Below are 26141 nucleotides of genomic sequence, written 5' to 3' on the forward strand. Positions count from 1 at the left end.
GCACCAGACGACCACATATTAAAATTTAATATATTTTCGTATATATTTTTCGTATGTTATTCTTAAGTTAATACACTGTGCTCAAGTGGACACAATTTGGCACCAGTGGAGCACAGTGATATAGAAATAAAGTCACTTACATTGTATTATCTTTCGTATATTAATACACTGTGCTCAAGTGGACCCAATTTGGTGCCAGTAGTGGAGCACAGTGATATAAAATAGAAATAAGTCACTAAATTTTAATATCTTTTCGTATGTTAAGACACTGTGCTCAAGTAGTGGACCCAATGAGCACAATAATATAAAATAGAAATAAAGTCACTCAATTTTAATATTTCATTCGTATGCTAATACACTGTGCTCAAGTGGACCAAACATACGAAAAGATTTTAAAATGTAGTGATTTTATTTCTATTTTTTTTTATCACTGTGCTCCGCTCGTGCAAAATTGGGTCCATATTGAGCACAGTGTTTAGCATATTATGAATGAGATAAATTAACATTTAGTGACATTATTTCTATTCTATATCAATGTGCTCCCCTGGCTCCAAATTGGGTCAACTTGAGCACAGTGTATTAACACACGAAAAGATATTAAAATTCAGTGACTTATTTCTATTTAATATCACTGTACTCCACCGGTGCCAAATTTGGTCCACTGGACCTGTTACTGTAGTACTAATTCTATTTTAAAAGTTAATAAAGGCATAAATGGCGCTCCATAGAGAAGTAGAGAGAATGCTCCAGTCGTCAGAATGGCGCTCTGAATATACCTCAATTAGCAGGCTAGGCCTATTAAATAAATGTAACTTATATTTGTGTTGTTGTGGGTGACATATGGCATTTAGAAGTGATTAGCTGATTTAACGGTAGCCTAGGCCTAGTCAATTTAGTAAGTATTTTATGATATTTTTGCTTGATTTTCATTACACATGGAATATCAATAGGCCTAAGGCTAGGCCTACTAACTAGCTAGTACTATGATCTAGCCTAGGCCTAGCCTCTACTACTACTAGTACTAGGCCTAGGAGGAGTAGTAGGCTAGTAGTGGTGGTTATCAGACGATCGGGACCACGGACGATCGGGCCCAGACAATCGGGCCCACTTCAAGACGATCGGACCCAAATGAATAAGACGATCGGGCCCAGAACATTCTCGGAAAATTTTTAAAAACAATTATTCGTCGTTCGATTTAAACTTAAAGTCAGAAAAATATGAAAATATGTATTAACGAATCAGGTTTCACGCATGTGCTATTAATTTTGTCGCGAGAGAGAAGTCAAGTTATATAGAGCAAAAGTTAAATACAGGAATACATAATAACAATCAAAATCAATCACATTTATTCATAAATCGAGAGTATTTGGTAAAAAATTCTTAAAACCAGTAGTGTTAATTAGGGGAAAATTATGATGAAATCAGAAAAATCTAATTAAAGATGTATTGTCCCTTGAAACACAAAAAAATGAAGGTCAAAATTTTCTAAATCTAAATTGGTAATATCAAAGTAATATTAAAGTTATTCACTTTAAGTCAAAAATTCGAGCCAAAAGCAACAAGTTTACGTAATTAACAGGTAAATTAGTTTGATTACATTTCGTCTGGAAAATCGTCGCGAGCAAAAGTAAACAAAGATTTCAAACCACAAGTACGCATTATGCATATACTAATTAGGATTGTTTACAACTCGTCACGGTTGAGAAGGTATTTTCACACAGATCGTGATGAAGTTTTATGATTATGCATACAGAGTAGCCAAACAAGCGCGTTTCATTATGGGGTATGTTTTGATCGAAAACTTTGACTGGAAGTCAGAGTTATTTTTTTAACAAAAAAACGTCTGTATTTCAGTTAAATTATTTTTTTTTCGACAAATTTTTGGTGATAGTTAATAACTATTATGATACTTCAAAATGACCCACCTTTTTTTGAAATCTGTTATTTTTTATTTTTTTGGAATTTGTCAAAGGGACAATACATCTTTAAACTTTTTAATTAAAATCTTAATTTACGCAAGAAAAGCATGTTGACACTCTAGCACCTAGGCTGATGAAATGTGGCACATTATTTTGTATAACATGCACAAAAGACTATCGGGGCCAACGCTAAGACTATCGGGGCCAACGCTAAGACTATCGGGGCCAACGCTAAGACTATCGGGGCCAACGCTAAGACTATCGGGGCCAACGCTAAGACTATCGGGGCCAACGCTAAGACGATCGGGGCCCAACGCTCCACCTGGAGAGCAGCTTCTATCAGGAAAAGCTCAAATACTATTGCTTATGACTGAACAACTAATTATTAAAGTTGGTGAGGAATAAAAAGGATTGATAATGACGTGCAATACATGAATGGAGGAAATATACACTACTACTACCAGCATATTTTGATTATGTAGAGTACAGTATTCAAATTCTTTGCAGATTTTTTATAGTTAAATGTTGTAAATGCCGATTCAGCTTAATATTTATAGAAAGAAAGAAAAAAACATTTTTTGGCAAACAAAGTGTGTCATATCTGGAATCTAATATATACCTAAAAAGAGCATGGAAATTTCATAATTATTCACTGAAATCCTTGACTCAATAACTAATTTATTTACATTGCTATATTAAGTAAATGATGCTATGCTATAAGTGCGCCACCGATCTAAAGGTGTAAATCCAAATAAATAAATAAAATACTGTATTATACAGTATAGTATAGAAGGTTATATTATAGAAGAATCATTTAATTTTCAAATGCAGGTTGTAAATAATGTCACCAATGGCAATCAATGTTATTGAAAGTTATGCTTCACTGATTAACAGAATAAATTTGACTCCTTGCATACAGTATATACATGCCAATCATACGTTAGACCACCATTGAGAAAATAACATCATTATACAGTATTTACATAGCCCTACTGTAGTAGTATTAGTAGACTTCCATTAATTATAATTGCAAATACCACACTATGTCTAAAAATAGCTAATGACATCACATAGTTCCAACACTGCATGCTTTTCGTGTGGAAGCCTTGCCTGGGAAACCAGTGTTGAGTCATGCTGTTTTTGACATTTCTAGCTGTTAACCACGTATACTAGATAGAATAGAGGGCTGTTAGATCTCCTCATCTTGGGAACAGTTGTATTCTGTGAGCCAAGTAGGCCTACAGTAAACTGAATTTATTGTGTGGAAAAGGACGGTTTTTGCTTAAAGACTTTATCTTGTAATTGTTGTTAGATAGCTGACTGATTGTCATATTTTACTGGTTTCTTTTGTTCGATTTCAAATTGGTTCAGACTGAGATAAGCCAGATTAAGGTAGGTCACTGTCCAAGTACCAAATAACAAACAATAATAATACTGTAATAAGGTTAAATGAAAATAGATTATATTCACTCACTAACTTTAGTCTTGACCTAAATTATTTCACTTACCAATTTTAATTAAATTAATCAATATTTTGTCAACTATTAAGCTGATTAATAATATAATATTATAGGGGATGTAACAATGACATAACAATAATATTATAACACATATTGACATAATGACAGCATAGAATTCTGGAACCATTTTATAAAACTCACAAAATATTGTTTGTCATGGCGAATAAACACTAGTCAGATTTGCAGTAAACAATGTTTTCAAAAGAAGGTAAGTACTGTAATTCACCAGGTGTACCCAAATTAAATAATTAGTAGAAATGAAATGGAGGACTATTTAGTCTAGTAAATAAAAGTAAGTTTTCTGTGTACTATGTTCTATTGTATAGTTACTAAAACACAGTGTTACTTTAAACTTCACCAACATTATTAATGGCACAGACAGATACACATTTAGTTAATATCACTGATCAGTAATTTCTCATAATTACAGGGACAGATGGTACTTAACATATAAAATCTTCTTCTACAGTGTACAGTACCATTAAACAACAGTAGTAGTTAGTCTGGTAATTTACTGTAGATTATAACCACTAGATCGTGCCTACAGATGGTTAACCCCTATTAAGGGGACACGTTTGAACTCAACAAAAATTGGAACCCTTCACCCTGTTGAACTAATATTTCACAATAATACACACAGTGTTGCGGGAAAAGGGATTGTGGGTAACTGTGATGTCACTATACACTGTACTGCCTTTGAGATAATAAACTTTATACACCCCCCCCCCCCCCCCCCAATAGGGTGTCCCCAGTGAATAGTTGTCTATAAATCTGTCTTCTTTAATTATATCTGTTAAAATATTTACGGTTCTCTACATCTACTTTTCTTCATGGTAAGTTTTAGAGTACAAAACAGAGGGATACCCTTTTTAGTCTCCTGATGGATGCCACAACTTCCTAACTATATAACTGTACCATTTTCTATTTTTATTCACTTCTGTTACAGTTGATTAATAATAATAATAGAAAGATATCTCCTCCATTAGAAGAAACAGTCTGTACTGATTGTAGTGTACAATATCCTGCTGATTGATTTGGAGGTAGAAATTTATTCATGAGACACTATACCATCTCTATGTTGTAAATAAAGCCCCAAAGGATAAGATCAATTGAAGGATCTAATCTAATAGAATCTGAGACTGAATTTATTAATAAATCGGTAAAGAAAGAAAGGAATATAATAGTATCTAGTGCAGTCAATGTAAAGTATTATTGGCCAATTATGTTATCGCAGTAAACTTAAATGAGTCACAGATACCTGATAAATATTCAAAATTATATCCAGCGCTAAAATCGTCCTGTAAGCCAAGCGATGTTACATTAATCACAGCAACACAAAACTATCTCATAAAAGCATTAATATCAACATTTTTTAAAGACAACTATCCAGAAAATGTAATTTTAGGACAATTGTTTTTCATTCTACTGTATAAAGGTAAAATTATTAAAGAATTATCAAATTCATTTGTTTTCTCTAGAATGACACATTGAAGAATGTCATGTGACTGTAGGACATTAAAACGACCATGTCTTGGAGTTTGATTGGAACAACGTCTGGAACTATTCACAAACTTCCACAATCAATGGTCTTTGTTGGACGTGAAGACTGTGACATTACAATTGCTGTGAGTATTGTTGAGAATACATGTATTGCTATTGCACACATTTATTTGTATAGGTTGGTTAGACCATGGAGGTTAGACTAAAATTTACTAATATTCTTTTGTTACTATTACGTTAAAAACTTAAGATTTCTTCATCAAACCAGTTTTATATTATTGAATAGGTTATTTTGAAAACTGACTTTTAAAGACGCACAATGTTTGACGGTTTGTAAAAATAATGCATATATATATTTACTTTAAAAATATTAAACCAGGTCATTGTCTTGTGGGTCTTTAGGCCTAGCCTAGCTAGGCTTGGTTTTGTAGGTCTAGCTGGTAAACAGTAGCGATGTATGAACATCGTACGCTAGCTATAGGCCTAACCTGACTTTGTCAAGTTGCTGCATTAATTGTCGTTCTGTTTTTGCCAGTATCCGTTGATACAAATTGAGGGAAACCTTGTTTTTTTGCTGAAAAGTTACGATTCTTCCATTTGTTTTTTACCTTTACAATCAATCGAAAGTGGGTAAGAAAACTAAAATATCAATCTGCGGCATGTTGGGATTTATAGCGGGCCGTTTAAATTATTAGAATCAACTTTTTTTCACATTTTTAACCATTTAAAAAGGGAAAACAGTTATTGCAATAGGACCATATAGTATTTATTTTTACATTAAATGTAGTTTGTGACCTTAAATTAGATCTAAAAAACGTAGGGAATGGGACTTTTAAGCAAACAAACTATAAAGTTAGTCACAAAGCGAAATTTAAGTCTAGAAATAATAAATGCTATCATCATTTATGATAATGGGTTATCAAACAATGAACATTGCAATGTTCTAACATTAGACAAGTGAACTACAATATTAATAGGAAGCTTTTGGTTCATCCTTGATTACCCAGCCGTATTTGGTTTCAAATAAGGAAGTTGAAATTTTGAATATATTTCCAATGTTTTTATTTCATCATTCATTGTCAGTTTATTTTTTTTGTGAGGAGGATGGAGCGGGGTTTATTTTCTCAGAACTATATAGCATCATAATATTAGTATATGCTTCCCTCTTCATTTTGTTAATCGTAAATTATAAAAGGTCAGATATAAGGTCATGTATTTTAGCTATGTTAATATAGTTTAGATCCGAGATCATAGCATTGCATTGGGATTATTTTCTAATTATTAATAGTCTATTTAACCAGGGTAAGTTTTTGGAAAAACAGCAATTTGTGTATTTTATTTTATGCCTAGCTTACTGTAGCTGGATTTAAACCAACAACGGCCTTATCATTTTAGATGACTTTATGTAGAACTGCAATTAACTATGTTTGTGAAATCGATACAGATATTCTAGGTGGAATATGGAGGTATAAATTTCTAATTTTATACCTCCATGGGTGGAATCTACCGCAAACTAAACAGTAAGCTACTGTACTATGTTTGTGAATCTATGTACATTTACTTCAGGGTGTTTGTCTTCAAGATTCAGGGTTGTGTTGTAGGATCTGTAATTATTTTTGTTTATTATGTGTTTCTTCACAGTCAAGAAGTGTTGACAAACGCCATGCCGTCATCAATTATGACAGTTATACCAGCTCATTCACCATTAAGGATATTGGAAGTTTAAATGGGGTAAGGCTTTGTACAATATCTTTTATTTCATGCATGTCCAGAACCAAAATTGTATTGGCATGCCATCAAATACTTCTTCTCTGCAGAAGTGCTGAATGTAACTGATGTAATTATGTAATAGAATGCTATTAAATCTTATACAATATGTTTCAGTCCCAAATATAAGAGTTTTTAACAATTTCAATACATGTGGTTTTCTGGTACTTGCATGTCATGTAGAAGTTGTAGAAGTTTGGTAAAACTTTGAGAGAAATTGTGTGTCATAAATTGTGATTTCATAAATTTTTATTGCAATAATTGTACCTGTATTTGGTTCAGTTTTACTTATAACACACAAAATGATTTAAATGGCGTGATCATACACTAAACCTGTTATGAATATCACTTTATAGTGAATGCAGCCGATTTGGATTATCAGAGCTGTGATGTAAAGTGCTATCCCTATAATTTATGATGCAATGGTTCAATTCTAGTTCATTTTGTTCTACCCAAAAGTTGGTTTATGTTTAATAGGTACTAAAGAATGTTAATGTGTAATATTTAAAAGATTGACCAGAAACTTAATTTTATCTTAATTACTGTAATTAACAATTAATAATAATAATAATAATATTTATTCGGCAAAAGTTCATAAAGGTACATTTTACAATTCATCTTACCATGAGCAAGTAATAGACATGAGCCCAAACAGAAAACTGCTCTTACTCCATCATTACTTATAAAATACAAAAATAACAAAACTAAGTAGCACAAATTAGGTTAAAATGTCCATCAAACTAATTAACTTAAGATTCTTTAGATCTAGATGAACTGAACAAATTCATAGATCATTTCATTTGATTAGATTTATTAATTTAATATGCAAGATTAAGTAGGTCATATCTAGAGATGTAGATTCCTTGACAATGCATGGCTGGCTATTATAGCAACATATGTGCCGGCCGGCAACTTTCATAAACATATATCTCGCTCCAATAAAACTGGATCTAAAAATATAAAACTTTAAACAATTTTTAGAAATTAGAAAAGAAGTTTTTAAAGGTAAAAATTTGAGTTTTAGTAGAAAAAATAAACTCTGACTGTCAAATTAAATTTTAATAATAAAATAAATGTTTTTTTTATTTGCAGACGTTCGTTAATGAAACCCGAATACGTGAGCAGGCATATGTGAACCTTACCCGAGGCGATCGCATAAGATTTGGTTATGATATCCTTGACGTATATACCGTGTCACTAATGACATTAATGTAGGGTATATAAATCTGAAATCGGCTAAATCATGCACAGTAGAGTGGTAAAATCATAAAAGCAGAACAAAATATAACCCTAAAATTAGTCAACCAGAACAGAATATTATTGTAGGGTAAACTAAAATCAGTTCAGTGTTCAGTCATGTGGAACAAATAATCATTGTTTTGTGGAGACATATGTTACCAGTAATTTATAATCTTCTCTCATGCTTCAATTACTGTTTATCTGTTTTATTGTTAGAAATCGTAGATATTATATCTACTAGTCTCATCACTAGCTCTGAAACAAGTCAGCTTCTTTTTATGTCGTTTTAACAATTTGGAAAAGTGACAGTTTTCGATTCATGGAGCTCAAAAATACTTTATTTATGAAGACAACTTTTTTGATCTTCAATTGATTTTTTCTTGATGGTGATAGTTGATTTGTCATGGCTATAAAGTAGGTGAATTTTCTTTGTTCCGTTAAATCTGGTAAATCACAAAGCGATTATTATTTATTTTCATACTCATATTTTGATTATGCTAGTCTCTTTTTTTAGATCAAGCATGGACCTATCCATGGATCAAGCCTATTTGTTTCAGATGTAAAATCTCCCTGCTAGTGCATGGCAGATTCTTTTTTGTTAGTGAGATAGCTTATACACCATTAATTAGTTTGTTTGTAGTTTGATTAAAATTATTCTTTTCAATTAGTAATGAACAAAAAGTAAACATTTATTATTGATAGTTTATTTATAGAGGAAATGAGATATAAAATAGTTTATTGGTTTTTTGATAATTGTTTAGCTTGTTAATTTGCAATCAAGTCATTAGAGTGCTAAGCTATTTTTTAGTATTAGTCACTGGTTTTAATTAGTATCCTCCAACGTCTCATTGTCTAAGACCAATCAACTTCAATCGGGGACACAACCTCACATTCAAGCTAAGATTAAGTAATATCTTGTGAGTATGTGTGAGTTTTTTTATTCCTTAATATCATTTTCACATCCAATTATTTACCAGTTTGATCAAGACAACATAAGTGAAGTGAACACTACCCACCAATCCAAAGTAAGTCACAATTCACACTTTAAAATGTATGTACATTTTTGTGTGTATCTATCCTTCATTTGTCTTTATACTGAATTAATTAGTAAAGTCTAATTCATGGATAAAAGTTTGTGTATGTTGTCATTCATCCAGGTAGATGCGTAATAATCTAAACAAGTGGACTAGTCCATTTTGTTAAATATTTATTTTTATAATTATTATATTCTCTATATCTTCTTTCTACTAGTGGCTAAATTAAGTGTATCCGAAAATTCCTTACCATTATGAATTTTTAAATGGCTTTTATATTTCATATTTAGGTGCAAATTCTTTCTTTTTTTACAGAGTGTAAGACCAAGTAACCTGTATACCAGACAAGCAAGCATGGTAAGTATTCAAATAAGAATATACTTAAATTAATGAGGCATTTTAAGCTTGTAGAAATTGATTTATAGTTTAAGCAGGACTCAGACTGAATAAGACATCTCAGATGCTAAGTCTTCCCTTACTATTAGTCTATTGTAGTCACATTGTTTCCTATCTATTGTCATATTTTTCTATACTTTGTGAGTCTACCTGAAATGAAGAATTCTGTAAACATGATCCATAATCACCAGAACACATCGCAGACTTATACTCGTCAAGTACACACTTGATTTTGTATTATGAAAAATACTGACTGCAAGTTTGATAACTTCTCTTGAATTATATATTTAGATATCATAGCAATAAACATATGGTAGAATGTCATGCATAATTTAACATCACCTAGATTTAATTAACCCTGAATTAATTTTGTGTTTTGTATTCTAAAAAAACTGTATGTAAATGAAGATTCCAATTCTATGTGTATTTTTCTCTCTGGCTCTAGGAAATCCCACAAATTCTCCTAAAATGTAAAATGATTTAACAAATGACATTTTGTACAGTACTTGCATAACCAACTACAGTAGAACCAATATTAAGTGTACACCTTCGGGACCCAACAAAGTGTCCCCTTAATAGGGGTATCCCTTATATAGGGGTTGACCGTAGTGTTACTGTTAAACATGTATTTGTCCTTGTTCATTTGACAGAAAAGTGTCCCCTTAATAGGGGTATCCCTTATATAGGGGTTGACCGTAGTGATACTGTTAAACATGTATTTGTCCTTGTTCATTTGACAGAAAAGTGTCCCCTTAATAGGGGTATCCCTTATATAGGGGTTGACCGTAGTGTTACTGTTAAACATGTATTTGTCCTTGTTCATTTGACAGAAAAGTGTCCCCTTAATAGGGGTGTCCCTTATATAGGGGTTCACCGTAGTGTTACTGTTAAACATGTATTTGTCCTTGTTTATTTGACAGAAAAGTGTCCCCTTAATAGGGGTATCCCTTATATAGGGGTTCACCGTAGTGTTACTGTTAAACATGTATTTGTCCTTGTTCATTTTACAGAAAAGTGACCCCTTAATAGGGTTGTCTCCTGAATAGAATTGTCCCAAAAGAAGGATTTAATCCATATCTCTAGGTTTAACTGTTCTACTGTATGCTGTATGTTTGTTTCATGAGAATAATTCAAATTCATCTTTCTTCCATTCATAATGTCTGATTTGTGAACATCCTATCCAGACACATAATCTCTTAATTGCTCATATTGCATCCAGACTAACAATATGCACACATTGTCAGGTCATAACATACTGAAATGAGTTAGTAAATCACCATGTTGAAATGTACGAGGTTACTTTTGACTAAGCACTGTGGCTAAGTTAGCGTAGCCAACTTCTGAGTCATCGTTTTATTATCGAGATTATTAAGTAAGGACTTGCCTGCAAAATGAAACCAAAGTGATAAAATGAAACTTACTATTATTCATTCATATTATTTCAATGCATTCTTTCATTAAAGATAGTTTACAATGTATTATTCTATTCTAGGAGCTCCAAATTTTATTAGCACAAAAAAACACAATTTCATTGGCATTTTAGTATAATTGTTTCAATTTAAATTGTTTTTTATTGATAATTTTCTGTATTGTTTCTATCTATGTTTGAAACTTTATCTCTCTCACTATCCTATTTTCTGTCTTTTTATTCTTCTGCTTGCCACAAAAGGAGAAAGATAAGGTATCAGATGATAAAGTTATGGAGGAGGAAGATAAAACTCCAATACAAGATGTAAGCTTTATCAACTGTAATAATTTGAGGAATGTAGTTTTGTTTTTGTGAAGTGGGAGAATACATTTTAGTAATATACAGTTGCAGAAGGCAAGGTGTACAATAGAGCATGTCTTTGTAGCATGTTAACCCAAGTTATAAAATTAATATATTTTACATTTTAATGCTTTTTTCCAGCACATTTGCAAAGTTTCCACATCAATATTTGTACATAGAAAATGAGACAATTAACAATTTTAGAGAGTTTTTTTTTAGCAATAGCACACGTAATTTTCTATCACAATAATAATCTAGTAATTCTAGCACATTAATAATGATTATGACATATAGGATTCTGAGGACGAAGAAGTTTCCAAGATACATTCTGAGTCTCTCTCAGATCATGTAAGTTTAGTCACGTTCCTTGGATCAGCAGCATTGGATGAAGCTTGGCGAATCGGAATTTACTTTTCAAAAGTAAACGCATCAGTTGTATTGGGCTTGCTTATTGCACTTTGGTATTCTTCATTCACCTCAATTGTTACCAATATTTTTTATTGTGAGGAATTTGGAATTTCTATAATTATTTGAATGTATTTTAACTGCATGGTTGAGGCGTGTGGTCTGTGTGAGAACATTCTTTGCTTTATTTATGCATTTGGTTAGTTAATGTATGTTAAGCCACTGTTAAGCTAACTGAAGCTCCAGAGGACACTGTATATATCTTTACAATATTAAGTATTCAACAATCAGTACTTAGTCTTAACAAAACTCATCATTGCCTCTACTATATTTGTAATACTGTATATTTGCATATTAAATACACTGTGTAATTCTGTATGTTAATGGAATGTGGTTTTGCTTTATGAACTATGTTATTATCTTCCACCTGCTAGTCAGTCTTTTTATTTATTTTGTGTTTTATTTTTCCTTTAGGTGTCATCTTTTAAGATTATTTTTTGATATTCCTTTAATCTTAAATAAAATTGTTTTTGTATACTATGAGAAATGTAATTGTTCTATAATAATTCTTATTTTTTATCAAATTCTTATAGGAGAGTAAAACCAAGTACTACCGAGATATCCTAAACAGTTTTAAGAAAGATGAGATGGCCAATGGTGCATCACAAGGAGGACGAACGATACAAGTTATTTCCCGTAAGCCCACAATTAATATTTTAACAACCTCCTTTAACAATGAAATGTGGACAGACTAAACAAAAGAGTTGATTCATCATTAGTAATTGTAACTTAATTGTTTTCAAGTGTAATGAATATTTAAGAATTGTGGTTTTATAAAAGGATGTTGTAATTAATGATATCCTAGAAGGTTTCCTTCAATGTACTGTAGCATTCATACATTGAATATGTTGACACTTTGGATGGCAAGATTATCAGATCTTGTGTGTCAACAAGAATGTAAACTATTATAAGAGGTAACAATCTTAAATTAAAGTTATGTTAATCAATTTATAGTAATAACTTTATAGTAACTAAAAGATCTGTTGATTTTAATTTGAGCTGTGAGAGTATTTAGTAGACATGACCTTTTTGATGGTGTTCTTGTTTTGTTCCACATACAGCGGCAAGAGGATCTCCATTGTATGGCTTACCTGATTGGTGGGGAGAGAAGGATCAACAGAACGCCGAATCCATCCGACCTCGTACTGGAACGTTTGGCAAAGATGATAAAGGTTAGTAAACTACATTATTTTTTTAAAATATTAATTATTGAATAAATTGATATTAATAATATATCATAATATAGTCCTATGCTCAAGTGGAATCGTATCACTTTGGTAAATTCCATTGTTAGTTAAATCCAAATTTTCAGGTATCCTGCGTTTATAGTTAGTCATATTTTTATTCCTTTTTTCAAATTCCAGATAAAGAAATAAAATCACCAACATCTGCCAAGTCCCCGCCTTCGTTCAGATCACCAACCAGTCCATTAGCCAGCTCTAACACAATGACCAAACCTTCTATGGCATGTGATCCAGTGGTGTCTCCAGAAAATGCCACACAAGATGATGCCAAAATAACACCACCTATAAACCATAGTGTTGGTTTTACCATCGATTTTGGCAACACCAAAGAAACGACACCCAAGATCTCATTGAATGACAGTCTTAGTACATATATGCCATCTGCTGTCAAGACTAAGATCAACGAGAGTGTCAAGATAGTTGAAGAGTTAAAAGCTGAACGAAAACAGGTTAATTTTTTCACTACTTTCAAAGAGATACGACACGCTCATTAATATAAAATATTACTAACAGCAACTTTTTTTACCCAATAATATTTTCTTCTTTAGACGGAGGCAGTTTCTCCAGCAACAAAACGAAGAGCATCAAAACCAGTTGATCTTCATTTAGGTAAGAAATATTTAAATCTCACTATTTTTGGAATTACCATTCAGGGTTCTCACCAGCATGTCATGTTGGTAGGTCGGCAAAAAATTTTGACTGACAGAGGACCAAAGTCATGAAAGTGGTGGACGGGGCTGACCACTCTGGCGAAAACCCTGACCATTTAAAAGAATACATTATACATTCTATTATAAGCTGAAATTCATTCAATAATTTTGATTCCTTTTTTTCAATAATAGATTTAACAAGAAAGAAGTCCAGTGAAGTAGTAAGTCCAACCACAGAGAAAGTGAACGCTGCATTTAAAACTAACAACAAGAAAGACTTGACAGAAAAGTCAGCTTCACCGTCTCTTCTAAATGTCCCCAGCAGCCACACCAGACGCCCACGAATATCTAAAAGCTCTGAAGATCTGGCGTCGGACGAAGATGTCGCTCTGCATATTGATGATGATCATTTGAGTGATACCGGGACATACACTATCGAGAGCGAGAACCCACCAGAAGATCTTAAAAAGGCACGCGAACAGATTTGTGATGTCTTTGGAGTTGATGATGACCTGTTGGGTGGTAGAGATCACTTGGATAAGAACACAAGTGGCGATGATACTGATAAAGATGTAGATGATATGGAGGATGAGGATGGGCTGCACCATATAAACCAAGTAGTAAGCTTTTATATGTAATCGTTATATATTTATTATTGTGGTAGATAATAATACTTACACTGTCTTATACTTTTTAGTGTTTCCACACATTACATACAAATTATCCATATGTTCAATAGTTACAGTGAAAAAGACTTTTATTTGCATGCATGTTACAAGATCCCAAGTTATTGGGCTGGTGGAGTATCTTTACTTGTGCAGTTAGTGAAGTGGTCTGGCTTTGTGTAGACATAGTTCGTCAAGTACCCTCAAATGCCTTAGACATGATGAAATTAATAATTATTTTAATTTTGTTCATGTAGGATACTAAGTCCAGTCCAGTTGAGCCAGGTACTCCAACTTGGGTTTCACAGTGGGCCTCAATGGCAAGTACCAATGTCCGTCAAGTACCCTCCAATGTACCAGACCTTGTCAAGACCACAACTGGTTCACGAGGTAAACATTTCAAAATTTGTTGTCACTTTGCACTTCATAATCCACTCTTATTCAATTATCCATTTTATTTGCATAGGCATACCCAGCACAAGATTTCCTCATCTTCTCGGGATTATGCCTTCCTCCATAGCCAATTTTCTTAAATTCACTTTTCTGTTGTTTATCCAACAAACATCTATTTCATTTTTAATATACCTTACCATTTTTGTTTATTATTTTGTATTGTTTTGCTATGGAGGAAAATAAATGTCTTTTGAAATGAAATTGAAATGAAATTAGTCTGTTTATCAGTAGAACATAATGTTGCCTGATTTTGAGTTACAGGTAGTACAAATAACCAATATTACTAATGAATCAAATACGAGTTGCCATATAATTGTCTAACTCTACTTATCTTTTCTAAACAAGAATTTGATAAACATTCACAAACTAGTTTAGTATGTTTAGTTTAGAGTTAGATGTTTAGATTATACTGAGCTTGAATGTCTTAATGTCACTGATGGCATTCACAAAATTGTGTATGGTTTTTAAAAGAAAAAGAGAACTTGTTAAAAAATAATTTATAAACTTCACAAATTTTAAAAAAGAAGAAACATTTACAAGCAACAATACGTTCAGAGTTCTTTAAACCAAGAAGAACAAACTCACTCATCATTTGCATCGGTATACTTTGGCATAATTTTATTGCTTTCATCTCATCTTTATCACACAATAATTAATAACTATGCATGCATGGTTTTGCATGATTTCATTAATTCCGCTTGCACATCAACTAATCCTCATTTCATGCATCCACTAGAGAGCAGCAGCCAGGTAGAAATGTTAACAGCTTTCTGCATAACTTCTGTGCAAATCCAAGGTGAGACTAACAAAACATTTAACGCATTTTAACTTTCATTTCACTTAATGGTTATTTTTAACTTTTCTGCAAATTTAAAATAAAACAATTGATCTTTTTCATCATTTAGATTGTTGTAAATGGATTAATTGTTCTGGACTATTTCATGAAAATGTATAAAAAATAAAACCTTAAAATAAATAAATGAGAGTTTTTAAGAATTTCTAATTCAGTAGTTTTATATTTTTTAGATACTGACCTCGAACTCACTAAATATCCAACATTCACACGCTCTCCTAGTGATGATAGCTCACCCAGCCCTACCAGCGACGGTAAATACAAATTTAGTAAAAACAAACGAATGCTCCCTGTTGTGCCTGGAATTGATGATGACAATAATGAACTTGTTGACAGCCATAATGGAAATTTCAAACACTCTGAAAATAGTCCGTTCCAATCTCCTCGCAACAACGGCAATCTTATAGGCGACATTGATAAGTATGGTACGTATACAAAAAGAGGTAGGAAGTCACGTGGCAGTGTTCTTAACGAGGCAGGAAATCCTGAAACGTCAGTGGAGCCGGAACGAAGACCTCAAGTGGAAAGCAAACCAAAAAGTCATGTATGGGAGAAAGTGAACAGTAGTCTTGATACAGAATGCCTTTTGAAAGACACTGAGGATTACATGAAGACTCTGGAAACCAGAGTACGGCAGAAGACATTTTCAACCTCTCCAGATAATTCTGAAGGGTTAGACGCTTCTCAGAGCAGGTTGTCACAGAGTTGCTTTGATGCAGATGAATCTGAAACAAGCAACGTCAGTAATGTTGAAGTAGGAGGAAATAGAAAAGTAAAGCAAGGTATACATATGGCTTTATCTTTCTAACCATTGCATTGCGGTAGAACCACTATTAAAGGGACACATTTTGGACCCAACAAATTTCCCCCTTAATAGGAGTATTTAATTGTATGTTTCACCGGAACGTGTCCCCTGAATAGGGGTGTCCCAAAAAAGAGGTTCTACAATTGAATTTTCCTCCTTATTATTGTTTTAAATTTTTTTTTTTTCTTCATATTATTAGGTAGAGGAAGACATCAAAGGAGCAGATCAGATTTCTCTAATAAAGACATCATGGAAGAGCAAAAGAAAGATGCAAGGAAAAGAAGGCCATCTGGTCCTACCAATTCAGTAACGGATTCTACCTCTTCTAAATCTTCCAGTATCTGGAGTCGACTTTCAACTCCATATAAACATAAAGTTACCACAAAAGATCCAGAAACCATGAGCGACACAGGCGAAGTGTCTGCGTTTCGGAGAAATTCTACCCGTACTGCTTCTCTCCCTGGAAGCAGAAGGAAATCTACCTCTTCTGTTTCTCAAAAGGAAGCTAAGAAGAAAGCACAAACGCCTAAACTTCAACGAAAGAATGCTCCGCCATTGCAACAGCCTAGACAAACTCGCAGCACAATGCTTCGTAAGTCACGCTTTGATGACCAAGATACCAGTGAACTTAGTGATGTTAGTCCAAAGTCTAGTATATCAGATCTTGGTCCTGCTTCTTACTCAAAGAGACCTCCGATGTCTAAATCTTCTACGACAAATTCAAAAGCGAAACAAGTTCAATCTCGAGTAAATTGCGGACAGACAAGGTCGTCTCAGGGAAGTAAAAGTGCACGAAGCGATGTTAGTCTCGGTGGACAAATATCTCAACTTGCAAAGACTCAACTTGAACGAGAACGTACCCGGAATCAAGTCCACAAGCAAAACCCAACTACAGCGAAAACAAACCTCCAGTCTAAAGTTAACGAAACAAAACCAACAGGAACAAGATGGCGTCGTTATGAATCCACAGGATCTGAAACGGACAAAGTTGATGAATACATCAAATCTGTCAACTCGCGTAAAAATAAAAAAGTTGATGAACTTAAAGAAGATTCTAGAAGGAGATCATCATTTGGTCAAAGGTCACAGTTAGAGATTGAGCAAAGACGATACATGGAGACATCAATAGATGATGTTGCAAGTCATAATGGTACCAGTGATGATCATTTATCACGAGGAGAAGGAGATGGAGAGGCTGAGGAAAATGAGGAAGTTGCCAAGGATGAGGTTAGTTTATTTTTCACACGTCAAAGTTCCTTATGATCAGAACAATAATGATTGTATGATGAGGTGAATATTATAGTAAATGTATATTCAATCAATCATTTTTATAGAACCATGCAATTCTCATGGCGCTTCATTAATTAATATCATGTATACAGTTTTTAAATACCTATTGACAAATCATCCCACATATAATTCACTACAGTTAACTTGTATTCATATCAAACTAACAAGAAATCATCCTAGACAATCAAATTATTAATAAATACTTTCCGTATATTGTAAGCATGAATGTATGAATTGTATCTTACATTGCTACTAGTAATCATGTGTGTGTAATGCATACATATACAAAATGTTCTATGCTTTGACAGCAAAATATGATATCATTGGTTTACATTAAATTTACAAAATAATATTCTTTGCAAGTTCACATAATTGGTACCATACTAACATCATATTTTCCTATAATTGTTATCATCTAAAAGTGTCCTCTTTCTTTCCATTCTTCTTTTTCATGAATGTTTTTCATCTCTTCTTTCTTAGCTGCTCTTCTATTATGTGGTAAGTGTTTGTTAGATGTATCATGCGGTGTACTATGCATGACAGGACATATTTCCCAATACTTGTAAATTAGTAGTACCTAGTAACATGAGCATAAAGGCATGAAATGCTAACATGTATTTTTTTATTCATGTAGAAAATATTTTGAAATACGATTTTTACAAACCTTTAATCTAGGCTACAATTAAATATGCAATTTTAGAATAATAAAATTTATAGTGTAAACTTAATAGATTTCCACAATGTGTCACAGATTATGGGGATACATTTTTTTTTTAATTCGGGAAAGGGAAAGAGGTCACTCCCCAATTGATTGACACCCTTGATAATTAAAACTGGCTTTTCCTAAATACCTAGGCTAAAAAGTATTGTCAAATTGTGTGTTATTGTCTTATTATTGTATATTCCCAAACATCTTCTGTAAGTAGTTTTGTATGCATGTTTTGCTTGATAAAACTCAGTTGATACAATGTACTATGCAGTGAAAATGTTTTTATATTTGGAAGATGTATGCATGATGTACCTTGTTACATTGTATATTGTTCCCTGTGTATTTTGTATGCAATAACATATTGAATCTGGGCTGTTATAAACAAAGTCAAGAATTGTTTCTTTTTAACTTGTAAAGAAAATGTTAGATGAGATATTTGCAGAGAACAGCACAACTGTATCGTCAACTTGCAATAGAAGAACAGAGAGGAAGCCACTGCCACCACAAGTAAAGCCCGGCAAGCTTTACAGACCTGTGTCATTAGAATTTGGTAAGTTCTCGTATTTCGTATAATTTTTCTATTTTTACTCTGTGTGGTGTAATGTCTGCTTTTTTTTGTATTCCAATGTATTAAAGAAAGATTGAAAAAAAAAAAAAAAAAAAAAGTTTTAATAATGCTTTCAATGGTCTATCTAAATCCTGGATTTAAAAGTATAAAGAATAAACTGTAATAATATTATAAATTTGTTATGGATATACATTCAGTTGGAGACCTGTTTAGGTTTTGTGACGATTAATTTAATTGAAGTGGTTTGACAGGTTTGGGTGAATTTAAGGAATCTCTATTAATAGAGTAATTCTTGTTTGTTCTTTCTGTTTACATTTTTCATAGATGACAAATTAACACCAAGGAATACCCAAGCAATCATAAGTCCAGACTTAGTAGCTAAAAGTAGAAAGACTTCGAAAATGGAGGTATTTGTTTAATTTGTTTGTAATCACAACTGTTGGCTACTCATGCTCAGTTCTTGCTTATTATCATAAACAAGACGTTAAAATGTCCTTAAAATGACATGAATGTTCTTATAATAATGTCATGAATGTTCTTATAATAATGTCATGAATGTTCTTATAATAATATCATGAATGTTCTTATAATAATGTCATGAATGTTCTTATAATAATGTCATGAATGTTATAATAATATCATGAATGTTCTTATAATAATGTCATGAATGTTCTTATAATAATATCATGAATGTTCTTATAATAATATCATGAATGTTCTTATAATAATGTCATGAATGTTCTTATAATAATGTCATGAATGTTCTTATAATAATGTCATGAATGTTTTTAATGTTTTTCCAGCCCTTTGACAATCTATTATTAGCGTCCGTCAGTCATTTATCACAAAAGTTGAAAACATCGTCCGAAGACATTGAAATCAAAATAAGGTAGTTTATTATTAGTTCCTACTTATTTATATTTAGTAGTATTGCTCAATTTAATTCATTTATGTAATTTTACTTTCTATGGAGCATAGATTCCGAAATAAAAGATTGAATGAATGAATGATATAGTGAGCATCAACAACAATGCTTATCTTTCAATACAAAGGTTAAATTGTTACTACTTTTTATTGTTTTTTAGGAGAGCCAACAAAATGCCATCTTCTAATGATCATATGCATCCGACCACTGCGCCTCTCTTGAAAGCTGGCAACCAAGAAATAGCGTCCATCTTGCATAACTTGCGTCAAGTCGAGAAACATCTAACTGGTCAGTCATGAAAGAAATGTGATCTAAAATTGCCTTTTATTACTTTACACTTTCTCTTTTGTGAACTTAATCAACATAGTTCACTTATTATCTTAGTTACTTAATCACCTTGTTATTTTGTTATATGTATTTAAGTTTTTCGTCTTTAATTTGTTGTTGTCAGTTTTGTAGCTGCTTGTTATTTTCTCGGGGAGCTTGCTTCTTAAATTTGCACTTTATGTATGTAACTTGTATCTGCTGGAAAAATATACGCTGCTTCTTTTATGGCTATCGATGACTGCAGCTTTAAATTGTGACACCACCTATCAGTATTAATGAAATATATTTTTTACTTTACTTATAATTAATATATTTATATATATAGTTTTATTACTCTTCTAGAAATTAGCAAAGTTATTGACTCCAGCAGAACGTCGTCGCCTCGAGTATCGGGAAAGGCGTACAAGCAAGGGACACATTCAAAACCACGAATGACGACAAGGTCTATCTCGGCTTCCGCATACGTACAAGATGATGATGATGATATGTATTTTTGATGTTAAATACTTAAATATTTTAAGACTACTTAATACATATTTGGATGAATGGAAACATACTTTTTTTTTGGTTATGTTTTAACCTCCATCCACATTAAAAAGAATATAAAAGATTAATCATTCAATTAAAAAATTATTTGATTTTAAAATAAATGCTATTAAAAATATTGTACAAATGTGTGAATTTGAATGCATGAATAACGAAGAATGTGTGTAAACTATGAAAATCATGTTTTAAATGTGATTTTAATTTTTGTTTTAATAATTAAGGTAGCTTTAAATAATAGAAAACCATTTTTAATCATTTTTATGCCAATATGACCATTGTTTTCTATGCATTGTAAAGAATCTGTATTGTATTGTTGGTAATGTATGCCTACACGTTTTAAATGGTGGGGACTTTTTTTTAATAGACTGTGTGACACAAAGGGCAATTTTAATGTTTAAAATTAGGATGGGTCAGGGGTATTAAAAAATGCAATTAATATAATAATTATACAGAAATAAATGGCAGATATTCAACTACTGCTTATAATTGAAATACGTATTGTTTATGTGACAATTAAAGTTAAAAAGGTGCAATTTGACAAATTAGTGGGAATCCTTTCAAAACAAACTCTGGAGCAACAAAGTGGCAGATAAGTTGGGAGTCCTATGCAATGGCATAATACAAAAGATAGTGCCAAAATTCTAGACTAGTCTTCTTTTATAATGCATGTGTTATGCTACATTTTTTGTATGTAAATATTAATTAAAACGATAGTTTAATCCCAGAAACTCGTAAACATAGGAAGTCGACCTCAATCATTTTAGGATTGCAATTACGGTGTGTCTTTCGTCAATTATTTGTGTAATATTTTGTATAATGTAATATAATGTAACTTATCTTATAATTCCCACCTAATCAGTATGCTACAGTATTTTAAAACTTGCTAAACTGAAATAACTTCTTAATTTATGCTAATTACCCACCTGTATCTCATTTGTTTATTCCTATCTACATAGGTGGCTGCATATTTTTTATTTGCGCAATTTAAAATTCAGGGCGTTAAGTGAATTTGGAATGATTATATTAATTGAAAATTTAAAAGGTGAATATTGTACTGCAGATAATACAGTTAATTAGAACCATGTAATAGTATATTATTTCAACTCTATATTGCACCCTCCACGATATGTGCTAAGTTGATACGTTCGTAATAAAAGCTGGAGAAAATTTGATTCATTTTGAGTTGACCTATTTTTTAATTGCAATGATATATAGACGCTGTGAATGAAAAGAATAATACATGTACAACTTAAATAAGTCTGGGTTTGTATAAGCTGCTAAATAAACATCAGTGCTCTAAAATAACTAGTTTTATTTTATTCAATGTTGTATATTCTAGTGTGTATTATTTTATTTAGGAAATACCATGAATTCTTCCATGGAATAATACAACTTGCACAAAATACAGAATGTAAATATTTTAAGTTTTTTTCTTTATTGTTAATACAATTTATAATCAACTCAAACAAACGTTGTACCAAGTGCAAACACCTTTGACAAGTCCTTTCTACCACGAAGATAAGACGGAATTGGAACACTTATTCTGGTTCCTGTTGGGTTTCCACTTTCTTCTAACAAAATCATATTATTTGTATCAAATCTAGGAGTCATATTCTTTCCTGGCATTTTAACTCCGACGATCAATCCTTTCTTTTTCTGTCCTCTTATAGCAACAAGAATTTTGTCGCCCACTTTGCCTACACGTTTTTTATTGTAAACATGAATGCAGCGAGGTGGTTTGTGAACTGCGGATGCTCCAAGCGCTGAATTATCAACCACTCGTAACCTTGAGAGAAGGATGATTGCAGATAGTGGATTTGTTGTGCTAAAAAACGCAAAATACACCATTAAATAAGTTAAGTGGATAACATCTTATTATTATACACATTCGTCAATCTTTCATCAATCTTTTTATAAATTTATAAAACTATTATATAGGCTTAGGCTAGTATTACTATTATTTATTAATATTACAGTAATTACCTTAATTTTGATTGAAAGAATCTATTATTAGATGGTACATTACATAACAATTGACGAGACAGTCGAAATGATTGGCAAAAATTTATCATCATTCATATCATCTGTAAATTAAAAACAAAACAAGATCCATTTCAATTTCATGTACAGTATTGTTCACCAAAGCCATACTATTTAATAATAAAGCATACCTAGCCTAGGCTAGGCCTAACTAGTGTAGTAGGGTCTATTTGATTTGCCTGGCTAGCCTAGTTATTAATAGATTAATTATTATTATTTTAGGCCTGCTATAGCGCGCCTAGACTAATACTAGTTGCTGTGTCAGTGGTAGTAGTTTAGTTGGGATTCTAGCTAGGCCTAAAGGTATAAATAGGCCACCATCAAGTAAGTAGTGCCAGGCTAGGCTTGAATGGAGTCCGGGACGATTCGGCCCTGAGACGATTCGTCCCGCTACCTACTGAATGTAGTGGTGCTAATGTAGGCCAAGTGTATCATAGCCTAGGCTATATGATGATACACTTGGCCTACCTACGTAGGACCATATCCTATTTATAAATACAAGGGATCTTCCATACAAATTGCAATTTATAATACAGTATACAGATCAGAAAGAACCCTTACTTGTTACCGCGCCGGCGGATGATGCACAGTTAGTTAGTAGTCAAGTTTGTGTATTGGTAGTATATAAGATCTTTGGTGTATCGTTAAATGAGGGCGTTTATCAAACAGAATTAATTAATTGCGATAACTATGAAAGGGAAATCCCCAGTCAGCAAAAACATGTAGCTGCCAAATCTGCCAAAATGTTTATCGCCTAAACAAACTGTGTATCATCATTTTACTGAATTATTTAATAAAAATTGCGTAATTTTACGCACTTAACGTTAGGGGCGACGTTTTATATATTTTTATATATATAGTTTGAATATTTTGCTTGCTTTTTACATATTTATAATTATGTACTGTATATAGAGAAATCCGAGATAAAGTTTAATAATAATAACAACAATTTTGGGGTTTTCTTTGCGCGGGACATTGTGGGATTCTGTCAATGTACTATAGTAAGGGCTTTTTTCGAAAAATGGCCAAAATACGCACTTTTTAAAATACTGTTATTATGCAATAATATTGCTATATATGTGCATATATTGCATTATAAGCATCTTATAGACGTATAGTAACCATTTATGTCAAAAAATAAAAAGGTCGAAATATGGCCATTTTTGGAAAAAAATCCCTGTACTATAGTAAGGGAATTTTTCGAAAAATGGCCAAAATACGCACTTTTTAAAATACTGTTATTATGCAATAATATTGCTATATATGTGCATATATTGCGTTATAAGCATGTTATAGACGTATAGTAACCATTTATGTCAAAAAATAAAAAGGTCGAAATATGGCCATTTTTGGAAAAAATCCCTGTACTATAGTAAGGGAATTTTTCGAAAAATGGCCAAAATACGCACTTTTTTAAATACTGTTATTATGCAATAATATTGCTATATATGTGCATATATTGCGTTATAAGCATGTTATAGACGTATAGTAACCATTTATGTCAAAAAATAAAAAGGTCGAAATATGGCCATTTTTTGGAAAAAATCCCTGTACTATAGTAAGGGATTTTTTCGAAAAATGGCCAAAATACGCACTTTTTAAAATACTGTTATTATGCAATAATATTGCTATATATGTGCATATATTGCGTTATAAGCATCTTATAGACGTATAGTAACCATTTATGTCAAAAAATAAAAAGGTCGAAATATGGCCATTTTTGGAAAAAATCCCTGTACTATAGTAAGGGATTTTTTCGAAAAATGGCCAAAATACGCACTTTTTAAAATACTGTTATGCAATAATATTGCTATATATGTGCATATATTGCGTTATAAGCATCTTATAGACGTATAGTAACCATTTATGTCAAAAAATAAAAAGGTCGAAATATGGCCATTTTTGGAAAAAATCCCTGTACTATATAGTAAGGGATTTTTTCGAAAAATGGCCAAAATACGCACTTTTTAAAATACTGTTATTATGCAATAATATTGCTATATATGTGCATATATTGCGTTATAAGCATCTTATAGACGTATAGTAACCATTTATGTCAAAAAATAAAAAGGTCGAAATATGGCCATTTTTGGAAAAAATCCCTGTACTATGGTAAGGGATTTTTTCGAAAAATGGCCAAAATACGCACTTTTCAAAATACTGTTATTATGCAATAATATTGCTATATATGTGCATATATTGCGTTATAAGCATCTTATAGACGTATAGTAACCATTTATGTCAAAAAATAAAAAGGTCGAAATATGGCAATTTTTGGAAAAAATCCCTGTACTATAGTAAGGGAATTTTTCGAAAAATGGCCAAAATACGCACTTTTTTAAATACTGTTATTATGCAATAATATTGCTATATATGTGCATATATTGCGTTATAAGCATGTTATAGACGTATAGTAACCATTTATGTCAAAAAATAAAAAGGTCGAAATATGGCCATTTTTTGGAAAAAATCCCTGTACTATAGTAAGGGATTTTTTCGAAAAATGGCCAAAATACGCACTTTTTTAAATACTGTTATTATGCAATAATATTGCTATATATGTGCATATATTGCGTTATAAGCATGTTATAGACGTATAGTAACCATTTATGTCAAAAAATAAAAAGGTCGAAATATGGCCATTTTTGGAAAAAATCCCTGTACTATAGTAAGGGAATTTTTCGAAAAATGGCCAAAATACGCACTTTTTTAAATACTGTTATTATGCAATAATATTGCTATATATGTGCATATATTGCGTTATAAGCATGTTATAGACGTATAGTAACCATTTATGTCAAAAAATAAAAAGGTCGAAATATGGCCATTTTTGGAAAAAATCCCTGTACTATAGTAAGGGATTTTTTCGAAAAATGGCCAAAATACGCACTTTTTTAAATACTGTTATTATGCAATAATATTGCTATATATGTGCATATATTGCGTTATAAGCATGTTATAGACGTATAGCAACCATTTATGTCAAAAAATAAAAAGGTCGAAATATGGCCATTTTTGGAAAAAATCCCTGTACTATAGTAAGGGATTTTTTCGAAAAATGGCCAAAATACGCACTTTTTAAAATACTGTTATTATGCAATAATATTGCTATATATGTGCATATATTGCGTTATAAGCATCTTATAGACGTATAGTAACCATTTATGTCAAAAAACAAAAAGGTCGAAATATGGCCATTTTTGGAAAAAATCCCTGTACTATAGTAAGGGATTTTTTCGAAAAATGGCCAAAATATGCACTTTTTAAAATACTGTTATTATGCAATAATATTGCTATATATGTGCATATATTGCGTTATAAGCATGTTATAGACGTATAGTAACCATTTATGTCAAAAAATAAAAAGGTCGAAATATGGCCATTTTTGGAAAAAATCCCTGTACTATAGTAAGGGAATTTTTCGAAAAATGGCCAAAATACGCACTTTTTTAAATACT

The 26141-nt window shown here is 31.9% G+C and overlaps 2 protein-coding genes across 3 annotated transcripts; one reads left to right on the plus strand and one right to left on the minus strand.

The window, feature by feature from the left end:
• The first annotated feature begins 814 nt into the window (after positions 1 to 814).
• On the plus strand, positions 815 to 21815 carry LOC144852647 (uncharacterized). Of its 2 annotated transcripts, XM_078710571.1 has the most exons (23): positions 815 to 895; positions 4918 to 5064; positions 6581 to 6670; positions 7799 to 7877; positions 8906 to 8970; positions 9295 to 9336; positions 11045 to 11107; positions 11438 to 11491; positions 12142 to 12244; positions 12670 to 12780; positions 12973 to 13301; positions 13401 to 13461; positions 13695 to 14122; positions 14425 to 14557; positions 15357 to 15416; positions 15647 to 16255; positions 16478 to 17505; positions 18049 to 18066; positions 18695 to 18827; positions 19170 to 19252; positions 19649 to 19734; positions 19931 to 20058; positions 20440 to 21815. In XM_078710571.1, the coding sequence occupies exons 2-23, from the start codon at positions 4966 to 4968 to the stop codon at positions 20592 to 20594; spliced, it is 3957 nt and encodes a 1318-aa protein (XP_078566697.1). In that variant the 5' UTR covers positions 815 to 895; positions 4918 to 4965; the 3' UTR covers positions 20595 to 21815. The 2 variants fall into 2 exon arrangements, with proteins under 2 accessions (XP_078566697.1, XP_078566698.1); XM_078710572.1 differs by lacking the exon at positions 815 to 895 and having other exon boundaries at positions 4908 to 5064.
• A 21-nt stretch (positions 21816 to 21836) lies between these two features.
• Positions 21837 to 23342, minus strand: LOC144852650 (large ribosomal subunit protein uL14m-like). The gene is made up of 3 exons (XM_078710574.1): positions 23245 to 23342; positions 22627 to 22727; positions 21837 to 22468 (listed from the first exon to the last, which is right to left on the minus strand). The coding sequence occupies exons 2-3, from the start codon at positions 22716 to 22718 to the stop codon at positions 22105 to 22107; spliced, it is 456 nt and encodes a 151-aa protein (XP_078566700.1). The 5' UTR covers positions 22719 to 22727; positions 23245 to 23342; the 3' UTR covers positions 21837 to 22104.
• Between the last annotated feature and the right edge of the window lie 2799 nt (positions 23343 to 26141).

Source organism: Antedon bifida, chromosome 9, assembly GCF_963402885.1.
Source record: "Antedon bifida chromosome 9, ecAntBifi1.1, whole genome shotgun sequence".
In the NCBI taxonomy this organism is placed as follows: Eukaryota; Metazoa; Echinodermata; class Crinoidea; order Comatulida; family Antedonidae; genus Antedon; species Antedon bifida.

What these genes read in the sequence shown, in the direction of transcription:
- LOC144852647 (XM_078710571.1), top strand. Translation starts at nt 4,966, where the DNA reads ATGTCTTGGAGTTTGATTGGAACAACGTCTGGAACTATTCACAAACTT. An exon ending in CTGAGTCTCTCTCAGATCAT is followed by an intron (nt 11,492 to 12,141) that starts GTAAGTTTAGTC and finishes AAATTCTTATAG; the next exon opens with GAGAGTAAAACCAAGTACTA. An exon ending in ACCAGTTGATCTTCATTTAG is followed by an intron (nt 13,462 to 13,694) that starts GTAAGAAATATT and finishes TTTCAATAATAG; the next exon opens with ATTTAACAAGAAAGAAGTCC.
- LOC144852650 (XM_078710574.1), bottom strand. Translation starts at nt 22,718, where the DNA reads ATGATGATAAATTTTTGCCAATCATTTCGACTGTCTCGTCAATTGTTA. An exon ending in TTCTTTCAATCAAAATTAAG is followed by an intron (nt 22,469 to 22,626) that starts GTAATTACTGTA and finishes TGCGTTTTTTAG; the next exon opens with CACAACAAATCCACTATCTG.